At 42.2% G+C, this 20680-nt stretch overlaps 1 protein-coding gene across 1 annotated transcript; it reads left to right on the forward strand.

Annotated features, from left to right (window-relative positions):
• Nucleotides 1-5505: 5505 nt before the first annotated feature.
• Nucleotides 5506-20279, forward strand: LOC106610684 (gamma-aminobutyric acid receptor subunit rho-1). Its single transcript, XM_014210149.2, has 10 exons — nt 5506-6136; nt 12479-12532; nt 12759-12865; nt 17000-17067; nt 17467-17690; nt 18526-18608; nt 18723-18863; nt 19037-19189; nt 19435-19631; nt 19962-20279. Exons 1-10 carry the CDS (start codon nt 6021-6023, stop codon nt 20277-20279), a joined length of 1461 nt encoding a protein of 486 aa, XP_014065624.1. The 5' UTR covers nt 5506-6020.
• The last annotated feature ends 401 nt before the right edge of the window (nt 20280-20680 follow it).

Raw genomic sequence — 20680 nt, forward strand, 5'->3', positions numbered from 1 at the left:
CACAGCCAACGTTTAAGGTGCATACACCGCCACCTACTGTAATGGAGTGTGAGGCCAGTCACGGCCGACCTACATTCAATTCTCTTCATTATTCCTGTTCCTCTAAGAAAGTGAAATAGAGCCCGAGACACCACTTCCCTCCCCCCACTACACCACCCAAACCCGTCCAGCCTCTCTAACCCTTTCACCCAATCTCACCTTATCTATGTCATACAGTTCACAAAATATCAACACACTTGCACCGTTTCCTCCACTAAACACTAATAATCGTAGACTTGTTTCATGTCTCCCTATCATCCATAACGTGGCATTCAAACCTGTGTGCCCAAACCGTAGTCTACTCCACACAACTTCCTCTCACCTACATCCCATACTCCCCACCTCTTCCTTTACTGACCGGTGCAGAGGATAAAATTGCCTCCCCTTACTTCTAGCATCCTACTCCCTCTGCCAAGGATTGAGCCCTTTTGCCCGGATGATAATGGAATTTATATGTCTAAGGTTTTGACTAAATGATTCCACCCTAAAAACGTATAACTGAGTGATTATAAAACTAATTCTCTAAATGTCTGTGCATAGGACAAGCTAAGACTTTACTATTTAGCAATGTAAGTGAGACATTCAAGGAAAAGAAGAACTGTTAACAGACATCTTGGGACAGACAACTTGTGACCACTGTGAAACTAATAACAGGAAATGGTTTCTCCCCTCCCACCCAGGGAGGGGAGAAACCATTGGGCTTGCAGTAGATTATGTAACATGGGGCAGGATATGACAAGCAATGTATGTGTTGGAGAAGACTTGTAAATAAGCATTGACAGTGTTAAAGAAGAGGAGGGGCATTTGCAAGGGGTATGACATTTGTATGTGAAATGTGTAATATAAAAGGTTATGTGCATTGTATGAATTTCAGAGCCCTCGTGAATAAACATTGTTGACTATTGTAAGCTGGGCCTGTGTCATTTAACCAGAATCTTACAAACTCTGGGGTACAGACTGAGTAGTTTAATTGAAGTTCAGTTTATGAACATTGGGAACAGAATTCCCATATCAACGGATCAAGGACTTGACTTCCCTGCGGCCCAGCGGGACCTGAATATCTACTCCCTCTCTCCTCACAGCACTCTTAGCCACAACATTGTCTTTCTCATTATCCTCCACACCCACATGGGCGGGAACCCAGCCAAAGCTTACCACCACTCCCATCCTCTCCAATCCCATTAACAGCGCCATCCTGTCCGACCTGCCCGTCCTCACACTACTCAACACTGCATCAGAATCAGAACAGATCACCCTTCTCAGTGATTTCACCTCCTCCACCCATCTAAAACCTATAATCATGGCCATCAACTTGCCCGCATATACTGACACATAATCAGTTAACCGCTTACATATTCTAACATTGAAATCTGGGATATACACCCCTGCCCCCACTGTACTGTACCACTGACTGGATCCTCTGAACCATCTGTATATATCCTATATATCTATGTATCTCTCCACACATACAGTGACGGAAAAAAGTATTTGATCCCCTGCTGATTTTGTATGTTTGCCCACTGACAAAGAAATGATCAGTCTATAATTTTAATGGTAGGTTTATTTGAACAGTGAGAGACAGAATAACAACAAAAATATCCAGAAAAACGCATGTCAAAAATGTTATAAATTGATTTACATTTTAATGAGGGAAATAAGTATTTGACCCCTCTGCAAAACATGACTTAGTACTTGGTGGCAAAACCCTTGTTGGCAATCACAGAGGTCAGACGTTTCTTGTAGTTGGCCACCAGGTTTGCACACATCTCAGGAGGGATTTTGTCCCACTCCTCTTTGCAGATATTCTCCAAGTCATTAAGGTTTCGAGGCTGACATTTGGCAACTCGAACCTTCAGCTCCCTCCACAGATTTTCTATGGGATTAAGGTCTGGAGACTGGCTAGGTCACTCCAGGACCTTAATGTGCTTCTTCTTGAGCCACTCCTTTGTTGCCTTGGCCGTGTGTTTTGGGTCATTGTCATGCTGGAATACCCATCCACGACCCATTTTCAATGCCCTGGCTGAGGGAAGGAGGTTCTCACCCAAGATTTGACGGTACATGGCCCCGTCCATCGTCCCTTTGATGCGGTGAAGTTGTCCTGTCCCCTTAGCAGAAACCCCCCCCAAAGCATAATGTTTCCACCTCCATGTTTGACGGTGAGGATGGTGTTCTTGGGGTCATAGGCAGCATTCCTCCTCCTCCAAACACGGCGAGTTGAGTTGATGGCAAAGAGCTCCATTTTGGTCTCATCTGACCACAACACTTTCACCCAGTTGTCCTCTGAATCATTCAGATGTTCATTGGCAAACTTCAGACGGGCATGTATATTTGCTTTCTTGAGCAGGGGGGACCTTGCGGGCGCTGCAGGATTTCAGTCCTTTACGGCGTAGTGTGTTACCAATTGTTTTCTTGGTGACTATGGTCCCAGCTGCCTTGAGATCATTGACAAGATCCTCCCGAGTAGTTCTGGGCTGATTCCTCACCGTTCTCATGATCATTGCAACTCCACAAGGTGAGATCTTGCATGGAGCCCCAGGCCGAGTGAGATTGACAGTTCTTTTGTGTTTCTTCCATTTGCGAATAATCGCAACAACTGTTGTCACCTTCTCACCAAGCTGCTTGGCGATGGTCTTGTAGCCCATTCCAGCCTTGTGTCGGTCTACAATCTTGTCCCTGACATCCTTAGAGAGCTCTTTGGTCTTGGCCATGGTGGAGAGTTTGGAATCTGATTGATTGATTACTTCTGTGGACAGGTAGGTGTCTTTTATACAGGTAACAAGCGGAGATTAGGAGCACTCCCTTTAAGAGTGTGCTCCTAATCTCAGCTCGTTACCTGTATAAAAGACACCCGGGAGCCAGAAATCTTTCTGATTGAGAGGGGGTCAAATACTTATTTCCCTCTTTAAAATGCAAATCATTTTATAACATTTTTGACATGCGTTTTTCTGGATTTTTTTGTTGTTATTCTGTCTCTCACTGTTCAAATAAACCTACCATTAAAATTATAGACGAATCATTTCTTTGTCAGTGGACAGAACGTACAAAATCAGCAGGGGATCAAATACTTTTTTCCCTCACTGTACATCCTCACCCCATTCACTCCTACCCTCAATCATGTCCACATCTACACCTGGTTTCGGAAACAGCCACAGAGGAATGTTCCCCAATGCAATTGCCTGCCCTATCTCTCTCTTCCCCAGTCCATATTCTACCACCTTTTACCCGATAGTCTACCCATACAGTACGCCCTCTGCTTACCCACTCCTCGCTCCCAGCATTCCCCAGTTGCCGTGACCGCAGGATGTCCTTCTGAACTCCCTTTCAATCTCGCCCAGTACACTAATGCAAGTTTGTCCCGCCTTATCCTCAGTGGCAGTTCCCCACTATCCACCTGCAATGCCTCAACAGGTGTCTTCCTGAAGGTACCCACACACAATCTCAGGGCCCTTGAATGTATCCTATTCAGGCGCTGTAGTACCGTTTTGTCTACCGATCCATATACAAAGTACCCATAATTCAAATATGACCTGATCAATGCCTGGTACATATATAACAGTGTATGTCTATTTGACTCCCAATCACATTCTGCCACTGCCCTCATGAGGTTCAGCACCTTCCTACACTTCATTTCAATATGCTCAACATGTCTCTTCCACGTAAGCCCCTCATCAAACCACATACCTAAATACTTAAACTCAGACACCCAACTTATATCCTGACCATATATTTGCATCCTAACATCTTAAACCTTCCTCCTAGAATACACCATAGAATACACCCATGTAAGAGACCAATTTTACACAACTCCCACAGCTTCCTGCATCTTCCTGATCACATATTTCACATTCCCACCTCTCTTCCATACAGACCCATCATTGGCATACAAGGCCACAACCACTCCCTGTCCCACCTCCTTAAATATGTAATCTATCATCAGGGTGAACGACACCGGGCTAAACACACTTCCCTGAGGAGAAACCATTGTCCACCCTCTCTCGTTTGACTCTGAAAACACCAAAAGAAAGATGCCCAGGGTCCCTGCTCATCTGTGTGAACGTGCCCTAGGCATGCTGCAAGGAGGCATGAGGACTGCAGATGTGGCCAGGGCAATAAATTGTAATGTCCGCACTGTAAGACGCCTAAGACAGCGCTACAGGGAGACAGGATGGACAGCTGATCGTCCTCGCAGTGGCAGACCACGTGTAACAACACCTGCATAGGATTGGTACATCTGAACATCACACCTGCGGGATAGGTACAGGATGACAACAACAACTGCCCGGGGTACACCAGGAATGCACAATCCCTCCATCAGTGCTCAGACTGTCCGCAATAGGCTGAGAGAGGCTGGACTGAGGGCTTGTAGGCCTGTTGTAAGGCAGGTCCTCACCAGACATCAGCGGCAACAACGTTGCCTACAGGCACAAACCCACCGTTGCTGGACCAGACAGGACTGGCAAGAAGTGCTCTTCACTGACGAGTCGCGGTTTTGTCTCACCAGGGGTGATGGTCAGATTCGCGTTTATCGTCGAAGGAATGAGCGTTACACCGAGGCCTGTACTCTGTAGCGGGATTGATTTGGAGGTGGAGGGTCCGTCATGGTCTGGGGCAGTGTGTCACAGCATCATCGGACTGAGCTTGTTGTCATTGCAGGCAATTTCAATGCTGTGCGTTACAGGGAAGACATCCTCCTCCCTCATGTGGTACCCTTCCTGCAGGCTCATCCTGACATGACCCTCCAGCATGACAATGCCACCAGCCATACTGCTCGTTCTGTGCGTGATTTCGTGCAAGACAGGAATGTCAGTGTTCTGCCATGGCCAGCGAAGAGCCCGGATCTCAATCCCATTGAGCATGTCTGGGACCTGTTGGATCGGAGGGTGAGGGCTAGGGCCATTCCCCCCCAGAAATGTCCGGGAACTTGCAGGGGTCTTGGTGGAAGAGTGGGGTAACGTCTCACAGCAAGAACTGGCAAATCTGGTGCAGTCCATGAGGAGGAGATGCACTGCAGTACTTAATGCAGCTGGTGGTCACACCAGATACTGACTGTTACTTTTGATTTTGACCCCCCCTTTGTTCAGGGAGACATTATTCCATTTCTGTTAGTCACATGTCTGTGGAACTTGTTCAGTTTATGTCTCAGTTGTTGAATCTTGTTATGGTCACACGATAATATACACATGTTAAGTTTGCTGAAAATAAACGCAGTTGACAGTGAGAGGACGTTTCTTTTTTTGCTGAGTTTATGTGGATTATCAAAATAACTACTCATAAACAGAGCTGACTTCCTAAAATAATGAATGACAGCCTATGCTGGTATACTCTTCATTGATGAATATGATTCATTTCTATATTAATGAACTATTTGTTTAAATAGGTTAGGCTCATCCAATAGACACCAATCTCTTTAGAGAGTGTATGTAGGCTAATCCCACATAACTATGTTAGCAAAACTCAGGCTGAAGCCATATTTTAGCAGCATACTCTTGCAGCCTTTCGAAGACGTCTTAGCAAAATAGCCTCGGGAGACACGTTGAATAGCACTGATAAACACGCAGCTGAGGGATTTAACAGCCTTCCACATCAAGGACTCTGTGTCTGACTGTGCGATCCAGATCCTGTAGCTACAATATCTCCCGCCATTGACCTCCCAAACGAGCACGCCGCATCATTATGAGAATTGGTCTGGGCGGTACAGAGCAGAGTAGAGTAGAGCAGCAGAGCGAGTGAGCCACATCCGCCACTGGAGGGATCTAATCTGTGCAATCTGACGCTCAAGGATTTATAGGTTTAGTCAAAATTGCTTTTCTCCACTGTGGAGATTAAGCACCGTGGGATGTTTTGTTGGTCAGGCCAGAGCTGCTGCTTCTTACCCGGCCCGAAGCTGTTCTGCTGAAGACAATGTCCCAGGACCCACGCAGAGAGGTTTTATCCCTATTGGGGTGTGGAATTTGACTGGAATTTGAGGGGTCCGCGGTGGTATGTGCACCATGCAAGTGGATACTGTGTTTGTGCTGTTCTGCGTCTGCCTCATGGGGGTTGCTGGGAGATCAGCTCATCAAAGAGGCCAAAAGCTAGAGACCTACAAACAAAGCAGGTAAATGCACCTTACATCCTGACATCTATACATAAAATACATTTTAAAATGGCATGAAATGTATAATTTGATTCACATTTTAGATCTGGGCATGGGTTAAAATGTGAATCTGTATTTTTTTTAAAAAGTGATTTCATTTAATAGTATTAATAATAGTATTAATAATAAGCCATTTAGCAGACGCTTTCATCCAAAACCATGTATAGTCAAGCGTGCAAACATTTTTACTTATGGGTGGTCCCAGGAATCGAACCCACAATCCTCGCATTGCAAGCGCCATGCTCTACCAACTGACACATATTTGATTGGTGCTGAGTGCCTGGGTGAGGTCCACTTGGTGATAATAATGTGTCACCTGTTCTGTTTTCCTCACCTGTTTCCTTACCCCACCAGGTGAATTCAGATTTATTCAGAAAGGGGATTAAGAGAGGGCACCTATATTCCGGTATCTATTTATGTTCTATTGGTGGATGTTTTGGCTGTTGCTCCATGGTGTGCTGGATGTGGCACTATTGGCAGATATAATGTATGTAATTCTCATCAGCTTATGATACATGTTTATGGAGCCCTAGCTCAACCTAGCCTAGTCATAGATCTGTTTGTGCTGTATTGTGGTGTTTAGTCACCTATTTTTGGCATGTCAACAACCATAGCTGGTGGCAAGACAGCACTAACAGATCTAGGACTAGGCTAGGCTCAACGAATACTTTGTATGAAATGCATACACTTAACAACAAACATAACTAATTATGCGGGAGTGATGGATTAATTGTTACCCGCAAATACCATAACAAATACCACAGCACGCAAAATATGAAATATTCCTTAAACGTGATAGCTGAATCCTACATTACAATGACAAGTACAGAACAGTGCACCCGTTCATCTCTGGTAAAGATGATAAGGATTTTTCCTATCCAAAGTGCAGGGTGCCTTTATCAGCTTTGAGTGATTTATACCCACTTAATGTATTCCAAAGGCCCTTTCATATCATAATCCCACAAAACCATGTCTCCTTTAGGCAGTATCACTCTCATGTGATCATGGCCCTTTGAGCTATTTTTAGGTCTGATCTGAAAACAGCAGCTAGAAATCTTTTCACCATTAGACCAATCTTACAGATGGTTTATAAATATATATCAGTGGTTTATTATAGAGTAGGGTTCCCCGACTGGCGGCCCGTGGGTGATTTTATTTGGCACCCCAAGTTTTTGTATTTACATGTTTTAATTGTTGTACATCAAAAAACTGTTCAAACACCAGTAAATCAACTCCAAGTGATTTTAATTTTGGAACTCTGTTCCAATGTAATCCCACGCATATTAGAGAGATATATGTGATTGTATACAAATAAATGTAAGCAAAGTTTTAAATGATAATTTTTTGTTATATCTCTTTGGGCTTCTTGCGGTCAATTTGCTGTCTACAAATGATATGTAATTATGTTCCAGCACCATCCGTTCAAGAAAAAATCATCCCGCAGCTGAACTACTTGATGATCCCTGTTATAGAGTTTGACTTCTCACAAGAGATATAGTCTATCAATAGGCATTAGGCAATGCATACTTTTACAGGACAACCATGTTTTAAATTTAAAGGAAAAAAACATTGTGTTACAATATTGAAACACAATTATATGTTTCAGGGAAAATGTCAAGTTCTTTATTTCAAAGTTATACAAATGAAGAGTTTATTTCCAAAATGCTATATCCACCAATTCTTCACATTAGTTTTTTTTTCATCAGAAATGATTGCTTATGGGTACCTTCATGTGTGTAAAAATATCACTGTTCTCAGATTTTTCATTCAATTTGGTATTCAAATGAATGTAAATGTCATTTTTTTTGGTCAACAATCTACACAAAATACTTTGTAATGTCAAAGTGGAAGGTTAAAAAAATATAATAATTAAAGATGAAGAGAAATGAAGTAACTAAAATATAGTCGCTGCATAAGTATTCAGCTCCCTGAGTCCCACTCCAATTTTTTTTTTTATCAACTAGTATATTTGAGTTTAACCATAATATTTGTTGTAATATTTGTTCTGTCTTTTATGGTGGATTAAACATGTTACATATTAGAAACACCTTTGGCAGCGATTACAGCTGTGAGTCTTCTTGGGTACGTCTCTAAGAGCCTTACACACCTGGATTGTGCAATATTAGCCCATCTTTGTTTTCATAATTCTTCAAGGCCTGCTCTGTCAAGATGTTGGGGATCATGGCTAGACAGCAATTTTCAAGTCTTGCCATACATTTTCAAGCATATTTAAGTCAAAACTATAACTTGGCCACTCATGAACACTCATTGTCTTCTTGGTTAGCAACTCCAGTGTAGATTTGGCTTTGTGTTGTAGGTTATTGTCCTGCTGAAAGGTGAATTCCTTTCTCAGTGTCTGGTCTAAAGCAGACTGAAGCAGGTTTTCCTCACGGATTTTCCCTGTGCTTAGCTCCATCCCGTTTCTTTTTATCCTGAAAAACTCCCCAGTATTTTCCGATGTCAAGCATACCCATATCATGATGCGGCCACCACCATGCTTGAAATTAAGGAGGCAGTTACTCAGTGATGTTTTCTGTTGGATTTGCATCAAACGTAAAACAGTGTATTTCTTTGCCGTGTTTTTTTGTTGTTGCAGTATTACTTTAGTGCCTTGTTACGTATGTTTTGGAATATTTTTATTCTCTATATTTGTATTCTTCTTTTCACTCTGTTATATAAGTCATTATTGTGGAATCACTACTACTGTATGTTGTTGAGCCATTCTCAGTTTTCTCCCATCACAGCCATTCAACTATGAAACTGTTTTAAAATTACCAATGGCCTCATGGTAACATCCCTGAGCAGTTTAATTACTGTCCAGCAGCTCAGTTCAGAAGGACAACAGTATCTTTGATGTGTCTGGGTGGTTTAATACATAATTATTAACTTGACCATGCATGTTAAAGATACATTTAATGCCTGATTTGTTATTGTTACCCATCTACCAATCACTACCCTTCTTTATGAGGCTTTCGAAAAGCTCACTGGATTTGTAGTTGAATCGATGCTTAAAATTCAATACTTGACTGAGGGACCTTACAGATGCTGTATGTACTGTATGGGGGACCAAGGAAGGGTTAGTCATAAGAAAATAATGTCAACCCCCATTATTTCATACAGAGTGATTACATGTAACTTATTATGTGATTTGTTAAGCCAAATTTGATTCCTGAACTAATTTAGGCTTGCCTGAACAAAGCGGCTGAAAACGTATGCATTTACTATATTTTATTAATCACATTTTTATTCATATTTTTTTTTTTTAATCTTCCACTTTGATATTAAAGTATTTTGAGTACATCGTTGACAAAAAAAATTACAAATACATGTTTATCCCACTTTGTAACATAATAAAATGTGAAGAAATCCAAGGGGTATGAATAATTTTGCAAGGGATTTTGCAAAAGAAAAATGATTATTTGTCTTCTTGAAATGAAACCATCAAGTGATACATATTAAACAAATACATGTCTGTCATTAAACAACCCCATGCCATGATAAGATTGTGAAAAAAACGCACCGATCGCTTTCATCATTTATTTAAACAATAAAAGCTAATTTATCAACATTTCTGAATATGTACAGATAATTTAGGCAATAAGGCCCGAGGGGGTGTGGTATATGGCCAATATAACATGGCTAAAGACAAACCCTCGAGGGGCCTTATTGCTATTATAAACTGGTTACCAATGTAATTAGATCAGTAAAAGTAAATGTTTTATCACACCTGTGGTATACTTACATACCACAGCTGTCAGCCAATCAGCATTCATGGCTTGAACCACCCAGTTGATAAATAGCGTTTGGAAATGACTCTTCAAATATTGTTGTAGATCACCAATTTCTCTCTCATGTAGACTGGAAATGATGAATTGTATGGTCATAGATGCCACACATTTTTTGCAATTGAAACATAGTAGCCTATATTGGTGTGGGTGATACCAAATGTTAGTGACACATAACTTGAACCAGACCTATAAACTGTACATACATGGCTTAGACTTGAACATGTGTTATTTTCTCTCTATAAAAACAAGTGAACAGAGTACAACAAAAACACTATCAGACCAGCTTAGCTAAGTTTAACAGACACTGAAGGTATACTAACTAACCCTGACTTCTCACCCCGAAGGTGTTTCTCCAAAGGTCATGAAAAACATTCTCTGTCCTCTTGAATGGCACCAAATAACAACAATAATCAATAGTACAATCCGATTCTGAGAAATGCAATGGCTTGTTGGCTTGCCGTGGATCCAATCACAAAACTTGAGCAAACCTATTTCTGGACAGAGCAATTTTCAATTGGGATCTGTGAACTGCGATGCACTTTTAACTGAGTTTGCACTTCTTATGTGCACTTAACAGGAGTCGATTAATGATCATGTTGTTGACTCCGTCTGTCCAGAAAAGGCAGGCAGCTGTATAGCAGCAGCAGAACTATAGGAAGCCCAAAGGCAGTGTTCTGCAGACAGACAGACAGACAGACAGACAGACAGACAGACAGACAGACAGACAGACAGACAGACAGACAGACAGACAGACAGACAGACAGACAGACAGACAGACAGACAGACAGACAGACAGACAGACAGACAGACAGACAGACAGACAGACAGACAGACAGACAGACAGACAGAGACTCACAGACAAACACATTCAGTCGTACACACACACACATGAATACACACACATTGACAGACTGTTCTAGTCTCCGGTTCGTGGAGGGGATTCTGCCAAGCGGATTAGCTGCTGGGGCGTACAGAGAGGAATAGCATCCATTACCCATCAGCCCACAGCAGTTAGCACCCAATAGCTCTCTCTCTCTGATTGTCACGGTAGATAATATCGCTGTCGGCTGTTCTCTCTCCATGCACGCCTGTGGGGCATGTCACCACATGCACTCATGCCTCTAGGCTACCCATTAATCCAGTTTAGGGTTTTAGGGGGAAATCTATTTTTGTATTCTGTTTCAAATGTTTATGCCCTGACTGGGATAATGCAATCAAAGAGACAATTCATTCAGATGTAGGATCTCTTTGAGCGTTGTCAAGAGATGAGTGCGTTCTCTTGAAATAGTGTTTCTCTGAATGCCTTCATGCCCTTCATGTCTTTTGGGATAAAAATGGCAATGAATCAGCCTGATCTATCTCCTTGAGCCAAGTTGAGAGTAAAAGAGACATTTTTGTTTGTTTAGCTGTATAAGAAAACATGATATAAAGTGAGCTAGAAAAGTATTGGGACAGTGACATTTTTTGTTTGTTTTGGCTCTGTACTCCAGCATGTTGGATTTGGAAGGATACAATGACTACGAGGTTAAAGTGCATACTGTCAGCTTTAATTTGAGGGTATTTTCATCAATATCAGGTAAACCGTTTAGAAATTACAGCCCTTTTTGCACTTACTGTAGTCCCCCCATTTTAGGGGACCAAAAGTATTGGGACAAATTCACTTATAGGTGTATTAAAGTAGTCAAAAGTTTAGTATTTGGTCCCATATTCCTAGCACGCAATGACTGCATCAATCTTGTGACGCTACAAAAAAATGTTGGATGCATTTTCTGTTTGTTTTGGTTGTGTTTCAGAATATTTTTTGTCCAATAGAAATGAATGGCAAATAAAGTATTGTGTTATTTTGGAGTCCCTTTTATTGTAAATAAGAATAAAATACGTTTCTAAACACTTCGAGATTAATATGGATGCTACCATAATTTGTAGAGTCACAAGGTCGATGTAATCATTGCGTGCTAGTAATATGAAACCAAATACTAAACTTTTATCCCAATACTTTTGATCCCCTAAAATGGGGGTTACTGCTGTATGTACAACTTCTAAACAGTTCACCCGATATGGATGACAATGCCCTCAAATTAAAACTGACAGTCTGCACTTTAACCTCATAGTCAGTGTATCATTTCAAATCCAAAGTGCTGGAGTACAGACTCAAAACAACACAAAATGTGTCACTGTCCCAATACGTTCGTAGTTCAATGTAGTCTAAGCCTTTGTAGTTTTTTGCTTTGAATTATTTATTTGTTGTCGTTGCTGCACAAAACTTCCTTTGTATTTCAGCCTCACAATACTGTCATACAATGGTCTTCAGCAAGATTATAGGTCATTACAAGGTTACTACACTTCTATGGTCCTTTGTCACTTCTTCTGTTTCTACCACCTATACTAGAATTCATCTTGACATTTTGACCAGAAGTTGTTTGCAATCATTTTGTGTTCTTTTCATTATGCCCAGGTGAATGCCACTATTTCTTTCCTAAAAACAACAAACATCTTGTGATTTTTCCATCAACAGATCCAGGAGACAAACGTCAAGAATGGATGGAGGAACTCATAGCAAGTCTGAAAGGTTAGAGTTCATTGTCATTGTACAAAACACTGATCTGAAAAAGTGGGTTGCAAACTCATAGCATAACATGAAAGGTGTTATCAATACTATTGAGATTGTAAATACAGTAAAGCTGATATTGTAATTTGATACCCTACTTGACAGTGTAAAACATGTCTTTGCCCATTGAAAAAAGAGATAATCTCATAGCCTAACCCTATAAAATAACCAATTTTCCTATCTACAGACCAATGCTAAAGCGAAGTTCAGACATGACAAAATCTCCCATGACAAAATCTGAGCAGCTCCTAAGAATAGATGACCATGATTTTACCATGAGACCAGCATTTGGAGGTAAGACTTTACAGGAGTCATGTAATTTGTATATTTCTACCTAGTGAAATCATCAGGTTTAGCACAGTTGAAGTCGGAAGTTTACATACACCTTAGCCAAATACATTTAAACTCAGTTTTTCACAATTCCTAACATTTAATCCTAGTAAAAATTCCCTGTCTTAGGCCAGTTAGGATCACCACTTTATTTTAAGAATGTGAAATGTCAGAATAATAGTAGACAGAATGATTTATTTCAGTTTTTATTTCTTTCATCACATTCCCAGTGGGTCAGAAGTTTACATACACTCAATTAGTATTTAGTAGCATTACCTTTAAATTGTTTAAATTCGGTCAAACGTTTCGGGTAGTCTTCCACAAGCTTCCCACAATAAGTTGGGTGAATTTTGGCCCAATCTTCCTGACAGAGCTGGTGTAACTGAGTCATGTTTGTGGGCCTCCTTGCTCGCACACACTTTTTCAGTTCTGCCCACAAATCTTCTATAGGATTGAGGTCAGGGCTTTGTGATGGCCACTCCAATACCTTGACTTTGTTGTCCTTAAGCCATTTTGCCACAACTTTGGAAGTATGCTTGGGGTCATTGTCCATTTGGAAGACCCATTTGCGACCAAGCTTTAACTTCCTGACTGATGTCTTGAGATGTTGCTTCAATATATCCACATAATTTTCCTTTCTTCATGATGCCATCTATTTTGTGAAGTGCACCAGTCCCTCCTGCAGCAAAGAACCCCCACAACATGATGCTGCCACCCCCGTGTTTCACGGTTGGGATGGTGTTCTTCAGGCTTGCAAGCCTCCCCCTTTTTCCTCCAAACATAACGATGGTCATTATGGCCAAACAGTTCTATTTTTATTTCATCAGACCAGAGGACATTTCTCCAAAAAGTACAATCTTTGTCCCCATGTGCAGTTTCAAACCGTAGTCTGGCTTTTTTATGTTGGTTTTGGAGCAGTGGCTTCTTCCTTGCTGAGCAGCCTTTCAGGTTGTGTTGATATAGGACTTGTTTTGCTGTGGATATAGATACTTTTGTAGCTGTTTCCTCCAGCATCTTCACAAGATCCTTTGCTGTTGTTCTGGGATTGATTTGCACTTTTCACACCAAAGTACGTTCATCTCTAGGAGACAGAACGCGTCTCCTTCCTGAGCGGTATGCGTACTATTGTTTGTACAGATTAACGTGGTACCTTCAGGCATTTGAAATTGCTCCCAATGATGAACCAGACTTGTGGAGGTCTACACATTTTTTTCTGAGGTCTTGCCTTATTTCTTTGATTTTCCCATGACGTCAAGCAAAGAGGCACTGAGTTTGAAGGTAGGCCTTGAAATACATCCACAGGTATACCTCCAATTGACTCAAATGATGTTAATTAGCCTATCAGAACCTTCTAAAGCCATGACATCATTTTTTGGTATTTTCCAAGCTGTTAAAGGCACAGTCAACTTAGTGCATGTAAACTTCTGACCCACTGGAATTGTGATACAGTGAATTATAAGTGAAATAATCTGTCTGTAAACAATTGTTGGAAAAATTACTTGTTTCACGCACAAAGTAGATGTCCTAACCAGCTTGCCAGAACTATAGTTTGTTAACAAGAAATGTGTGAAGTGGTTGAAAAACGAGTTTTAATGACTCCAACCTGAGTGTATGTAAACTTCCAACTTCAATCCAATGTGAAAAACATGCTCCACATAAGATTTGAAGGAGCACTTCATCAATGTACGTAATGTGCAACAGCAGTGATGCACAAATTACTTTGAGGGCAATGTACAAATACTTTATTCGCTCCTTTTAGTTGTTGTTGTAGTTGCTTTTTTGTTGTTTTTTATTGTTGCTTAGAGCATAATTTCTTCCCTTTAAACGGGGTCGTCCAATCTATCCAATGGTCTTATCAGCTCAGGCCTCCAAAAGCCCTTATGACACCAGCAACATGACAAGCTGTACATTGGCATGCTAGTACTCTTTCTTTTAACAGGGATGTTGACAGAGTGTTTTTGGTTTCATGGTCAACGTACAGGGATTTGCTGTTGTGGGATTAAAGGCCCTGCATGTGGGATCTATTGTATTAGTGAGAGGCTTAATGGGTTCTCATGTTAAAGTAACATGTTCTTTTTGAGCTATTTACATGTTTGGAATCCATAATACCTTGAGGACGGCCATCTCAGGTCAGAGATACATCAATGATCTAGGACAAATGACAAAATGTGTTTCACACAAGCCCATGGATCAAGCAACGTGTGGGTTGCTGAAAATGAATGTCATATTTTTGAACAGAACAATGGCCAAATATATTTTGTTTTATGTGTTTTATGAATATATATAAAATAAACAATAACAGACTGTAAAGAGTAATCTGAGTGATAAAAACATCACACTATGAATGATCCTCCTTTAAAATGTCTGCTATTGGGCCTCCCGAGTGGCGCCGTGGTCTAAGGCACTGCATTGCAGTGCTAGCTGTGCTACTAGAGATTCTGGGTTCAAGTCCAGGCTCTGTCACAGCCGGCCGTGACCGGGAGACCCATGGGGCGGTGCACAATTGGCCCAGGGTCATCCGGATTAGGGGAGGGCTTGGCCGGCAGGGATGTCCTTGTCCCATCGCACACTAGCGATTCCTTTGGCGTGCAGTGCACGCTGACATGGTCGCCAGGTGCACGGTGTTTCCTCCGACACATTGGTGCGGCTGGCTTCCGGGTTAAGTGGCCATTGTGTCAAGAAGCAGTGTGGCTTAGTTGGGTTGTGTTTCGGAGGACGCACAGCTCTCGACCTTTGACTCTCCCGAGTCCATACGGGAGTTGCAGCAAAGAGGACAAGACTGTAATTGGATACCATGAAAAAGGGGTAAAAATTTAACATTTTACATAAATAAATAAAAAAGTTGCCACACCAGCTCTCCAAATCTGTCTGGAAGAAGAAAAATAAAAGATCTCAATAGCTTCCAGATGTTTGACGCTGCAACAACTTGATCCATTGTGACCTAATTGTATTCCTGTACAATGGCGGATGATGGCGAGTAAAGGCTAAAATAGGTCAAAAATAGCCAGTCATGGCACAAGCAAATCCAGCCTATTAATAGGCCTACACTGTATTTGAATAAAACTACTATATACTCCACACAGCCTAGTCACAATACACTCAGTGGTCAGTTTATTAGGTATACCCATCTAGTTTCGAGTCAGACCCCCCTTTCCCTCCAGAACAGCCTGAATTCTTCAGGGCATGGAAACATTGTTCAATTGGTATCAAGGGACGTGTGCCAGGAAAACATTCCCCACACCATTACACCACCAGCCTGTATTGTTGACACCAGGCAGGAGGGGGGGCATTGACTCATGCTGCTTACTCCAAGTCCTGACTCTGTCATCAGCATGACGTCGGACCAGGCAATGTTTTTCCACTCCTCAATTGTCCAGTGTTGGTGATCGTGTGCCCACTAAAGCGGCTTCATCTTGTTTTTACCTGATAGCAATGGAACCCGGTGTGGTCATCTGCTGCAATAGCCCATCCGTGACAAGGGTCGACGAGTTGTGCGTTCCAAGATGCTGTTCTGCACACCACTGTTGTACTGCGCCATTATTTGCCTGCTTGTGGACCGCCTGTTAGCTTGCACGATTCTTGCCATTCTCCTTCAACCTCTCATCAACAAGATGTTTTCGCCTACAAGACTGCCACTGACTGGATGTGTTTTGTTTGTCACACCATTCTCGGTAAACTCTAGGCACTGTCATGCTTGAAAAGCTCAGGAGGCCGGCCGTTTCTGAGATACTGGAACCTGCGCTCAAAGTCGCTTAGGTCACTCGTTTTGCCCATTCTAACGTTCAATCGAACAGTAACTGAATGCCTCGATGCCTGTCTGCCTGCTTTATATAGCACGCCACGACCATGTGACTCACTGTCTGCAGGAGTGAACCATTTTCGTGAACGGGGTGGTGTACCTGACACATGATGTTCTCTGTGGTAGAATCAATGAGTATCCATTACAGCAATGCATGAATGAATGAAGGAAAAACTGTAGTGCCCTTCTAATTACATTTCTTTGATAGCTTTTTGAAAAGAGGACAAATATAGCAAATTCAATCTGAAAATCTACTCTCTCACTGAACTTTCTATTAATATAATTGTATTTAATTACAGGACCCCCTATTCCAGTTGGGGTAGATGTTCAGGTTGAAAGTCTGGACACAATCTCTGAAGTGGATATGGTGAGTGGGATTTGAGTCTCTTTATTACACAGTGAAGAGTAATCTTTCCTAGCATGGTGTAAACAAGCCTCATAGCACGATAGCTCACATTCTGTTTCACTTGAAGCGAAAGGAAACGTGAGCACAGCAGTCAGTCTGCTTGACCAAGCTAAATCTTTGCCCCATACTATTGCAAAAGTATTCCACTATCTAGAAAATGTTTCAACCAGAGAAGCCTTTCATGAATATTACATAAGCACAAAAAGTTAAGCTCACTCAAATCAGATATCTCTATGTGGAATCCTCCAACACATGCTGTACCTACATTCAATCCAAAAAGCAGCTTCATCGATAGGTGTGATTGTCCCCCAACAGAGGGCATCACCACCACCATAACAAGCCCCTATTGTGTTGTTTCAGGACTTCACCATGACCCTGTACCTGAGGCACTACTGGAAGGACGAGCGCCTATCCTTCCCCAGCACCAATAACCAGAGCATGACCTTCGACAGCAGGCTGGCCAAGAAGATCTGGGTTCCTGACATGTTCTTCGTCCACTCCAAAAGGTCGTTCATTCATGACACCACCACAGACAACGTCATGCTGAGGGTGCACCCTGACGGAAATGTGCTCTACAGTCTAAGGTAGCTGCTCAGCTCTCCTGTATTAGAATGATGAGAACTGGGCCGTGTCCATTAGGGCACACCATAGAAAAAGTTTTGCAACGGAACATGAAAACAAACGTTTCTTATTGGACAGGTTCCAATAGTACCCCGTTTCCGAACGTTTTCATGCTAGCTGAACACGACCGTCGTCTGATGAGTATTGGATTTAGCGCTGAGCTCATGTTCAAACTGATTTATCAAGGTATATGAAGAAGGCCGATTTGTTGGACTGCTAAACAAAGCTATTGAACATGCTACTTAGTAAGCCTGTAATGTTACCATATGGGAAAAGGTTAAATCATGTGCGAGCAACCTTCCTGGGTTGTTGAATTGGACAACCTGGAACACTTGAATGAGTTATCTTAACACATATTTTGTCCATTGAATAAATTATGTCCATTGAAAGATATACAGTGCGTGACATAATTTTCCATTTTATGAGACAGATGGACAACACTGAAATGGATTCTAAACACTTTCCCTTCCCCAGCCAAATAGAGACCTCATGTAACCCATGTTATACATAAGTCCTTCAGTGACATCCCACTGGGAAAAAAACTGGTTGACTCAACACTGTTTCCACATAATTTCATCCCAAAAAATCAATGTCATGACGTTGAATCAATGTGGAAAACTGATTGGCTTTGCAAATAGTAATCAACGTAGGGGCATTTTGTCGTATTTTTTTCACCCAATGACATGGTGAGATGTTTTTGATTGAATTCACGTTAGTTGAAAACTCAACCAAATGTAAATCAAAACTAGACGTTAAATTGACATAAGTCAGGCTATGATGTCACTTTTGTTCTCACAGAATCACAGTCACGGCCATGTGCAACATGGACCTGAGTCGCTTCCCTCTGGACACACAGACCTGCTCGCTGGAGATAGAGAGCTGTGAGTGCATCTCTCAACTTCACCATTTATCTACACATCTCTGATGACATTTGATCCAGTTTTATCACAATCATGTGAGGTATTCATTGTTTTTTTTTAACGTTCTCTCATCAGACGCGTACACGGACGATGACCTCATGCTGTACTGGAAGAAAGGCAACGAGTCACTGAACACGGACGAGAGGATATCTTTATCCCAGTTCCTCATCCAGAAGTTCCACACCACTACAAAGCTGGCCTTTTATAGCAGTACAGGTAACCCTGAAGTCACATATTTACTAAGACAACCATGGGCCACATTAAATTGCCTTGCGGGCCGCATTTAGCCAGCGGGTCGTGAGTTGCAGACCTCTGCACTGTGGGAATGGAAACAAGTGAAAGGGGCAGGATTTGCGTAGAATATCAGCTGTGTTCTTTTTCCTTCCCAGGCTGGTACAACCGTCTGTACATCCACTTCACTCTACGACGCCACGTCTTCTTCTTCCTGCTCCAGACCTACTTCCCTGCCACCCTCATGGTCATGCTGTCCTGGGTCTCCTTCTGGATTGACCGCAGGGCTGTCCCCGCTAGGGTCCCTTTGGGTAGGAAAGGCCCTTGCCAGAAGGACAAGAATGTTTCTAGCTCTAGGTTTAATGGATATTTCAGTTTTCTATTTGAGATGTAGTACAGTCTTGATGCTCATGTGTTTGATTGTGATGTTTGGTCTCAATTGTGGCCCCAATGAGGCTTTAAATGAACTGTAAAGGGACAGACTAAAAAGCTATTTCAATGGAGATCGGTGTCAAATCACCTATGTTGCTGAACCCTCTGTTTTGACTCTGTCCAGGTATCACCACGGTGCTCACCATGTCCACCATCATCACTGGAGTCAACGCCTCCATGCCCAGAGTGTCCTACATCAAAGCGGTAGACATCTACCTGTGGGTCAGTTTTGTGTTTGTCTTCCTCTCGGTCATAGAGTATGCAGCGGTCAACTACCTCTCGACCGTGCAGGAACGGAAAGAGAGGAAGCTAAGAGAAAGGGTACATTTTGTTTAATTTCATTAACATGAAATGTTTTTCTGCATTCATTTATTTTTAGGACAACATCTGGTGCACAACATTGCTCATATCTCTCCATATGCCAAATGTTGTGGCATACGGAGCTTAAACTGCATAAGTAGCCTCAGGAGGAAGTATTTCAACACAGAGTCCCCGAAAACTTTTCTTGCCACAAACAACCTTGTTTAGAAGCCCTATGCAAAATAATTTGCATATTAGACATATTAGTGTCTTTAAAGCCACTTCAAATACTTCAGTTTTGTAGTTCTAGCCTTGTCCGTTAATTCACCTTTTACTTCCGCATACTTGCAGTTGCCCTGTACCTGTGGCATTGGCAACCCGGACGACATGACGTGCGACCCCCAGATCTCCGGCTACACCACCATGGACGTCAACAGCACAGTGAACTATGGCACAGCAGGGAACTATGGGATGCCAGAGAACGGCGGCAGGCAGGAGAGGATGTTGGCCCAGGTGGTTCTGGGGGATCCCCAGCTCACGGGCCAGGTAAAGAGGCCAGGCTATGTGAACATTTGGATAGACACCCACGCCATAGACAAGTACTCACGGGTCCTATTCCCTGGTTCCTACGCCCTGTTCAACATCATCTACTGGTCCATCTACTCCTAACGCCTGGCCTGTGCCACAAATGGGGAAGGACCCTTCTACCCTGTCACACTCACATGCTGCAGTTAGAGCACAACATGGTCATACGCATTAAGCACCAAATAGGCAGAGAACTGGCTCAAACAGTGAAGCAGTGGGACTACCTGAACTTGTCGATTTTTAGAGTGTGCCCTAATGAATATGACCCAGGACTCCACTGTGACTCCAATAACAGGGATAGTGGCCACAGAGAGAACATGTTTTTGTCTGTTTTTCAAGACGCAGAAAGAGATTGAGATATGGCTCATAAAAGGAAAAGGAACATTGCCTTCTTGACCGAGCCTCTTAAATGGACTTATTTAAATATGTACTCTTTCCATGTGTATTCAAGAAAACAGTTAAGGGTTTATCGTCATTTCCACTGA

This window comes from Salmo salar, chromosome ssa09 (genome assembly GCF_905237065.1).
Source record: "Salmo salar chromosome ssa09, Ssal_v3.1, whole genome shotgun sequence".
Lineage (NCBI taxonomy): Eukaryota > Metazoa > Chordata > Actinopteri > Salmoniformes > Salmonidae > Salmo > Salmo salar.

Coding starts and splice junctions, on each gene's coding strand:
- LOC106610684 (XM_014210149.2), top strand. CDS start 6,021: ATGTGCACCATGCAAGTGGATACTGTGTTTGTGCTGTTCTGCGTCTGC. Junction 6,137..12,478: donor GAGACCTACAAACAAAGCAG/GTAAATGCACCT, acceptor TTCCATCAACAG/ATCCAGGAGACAAACGTCAA. Junction 18,609..18,722: donor CTCGCTGGAGATAGAGAGCT/GTGAGTGCATCT, acceptor TTCTCTCATCAG/ACGCGTACACGGACGATGAC.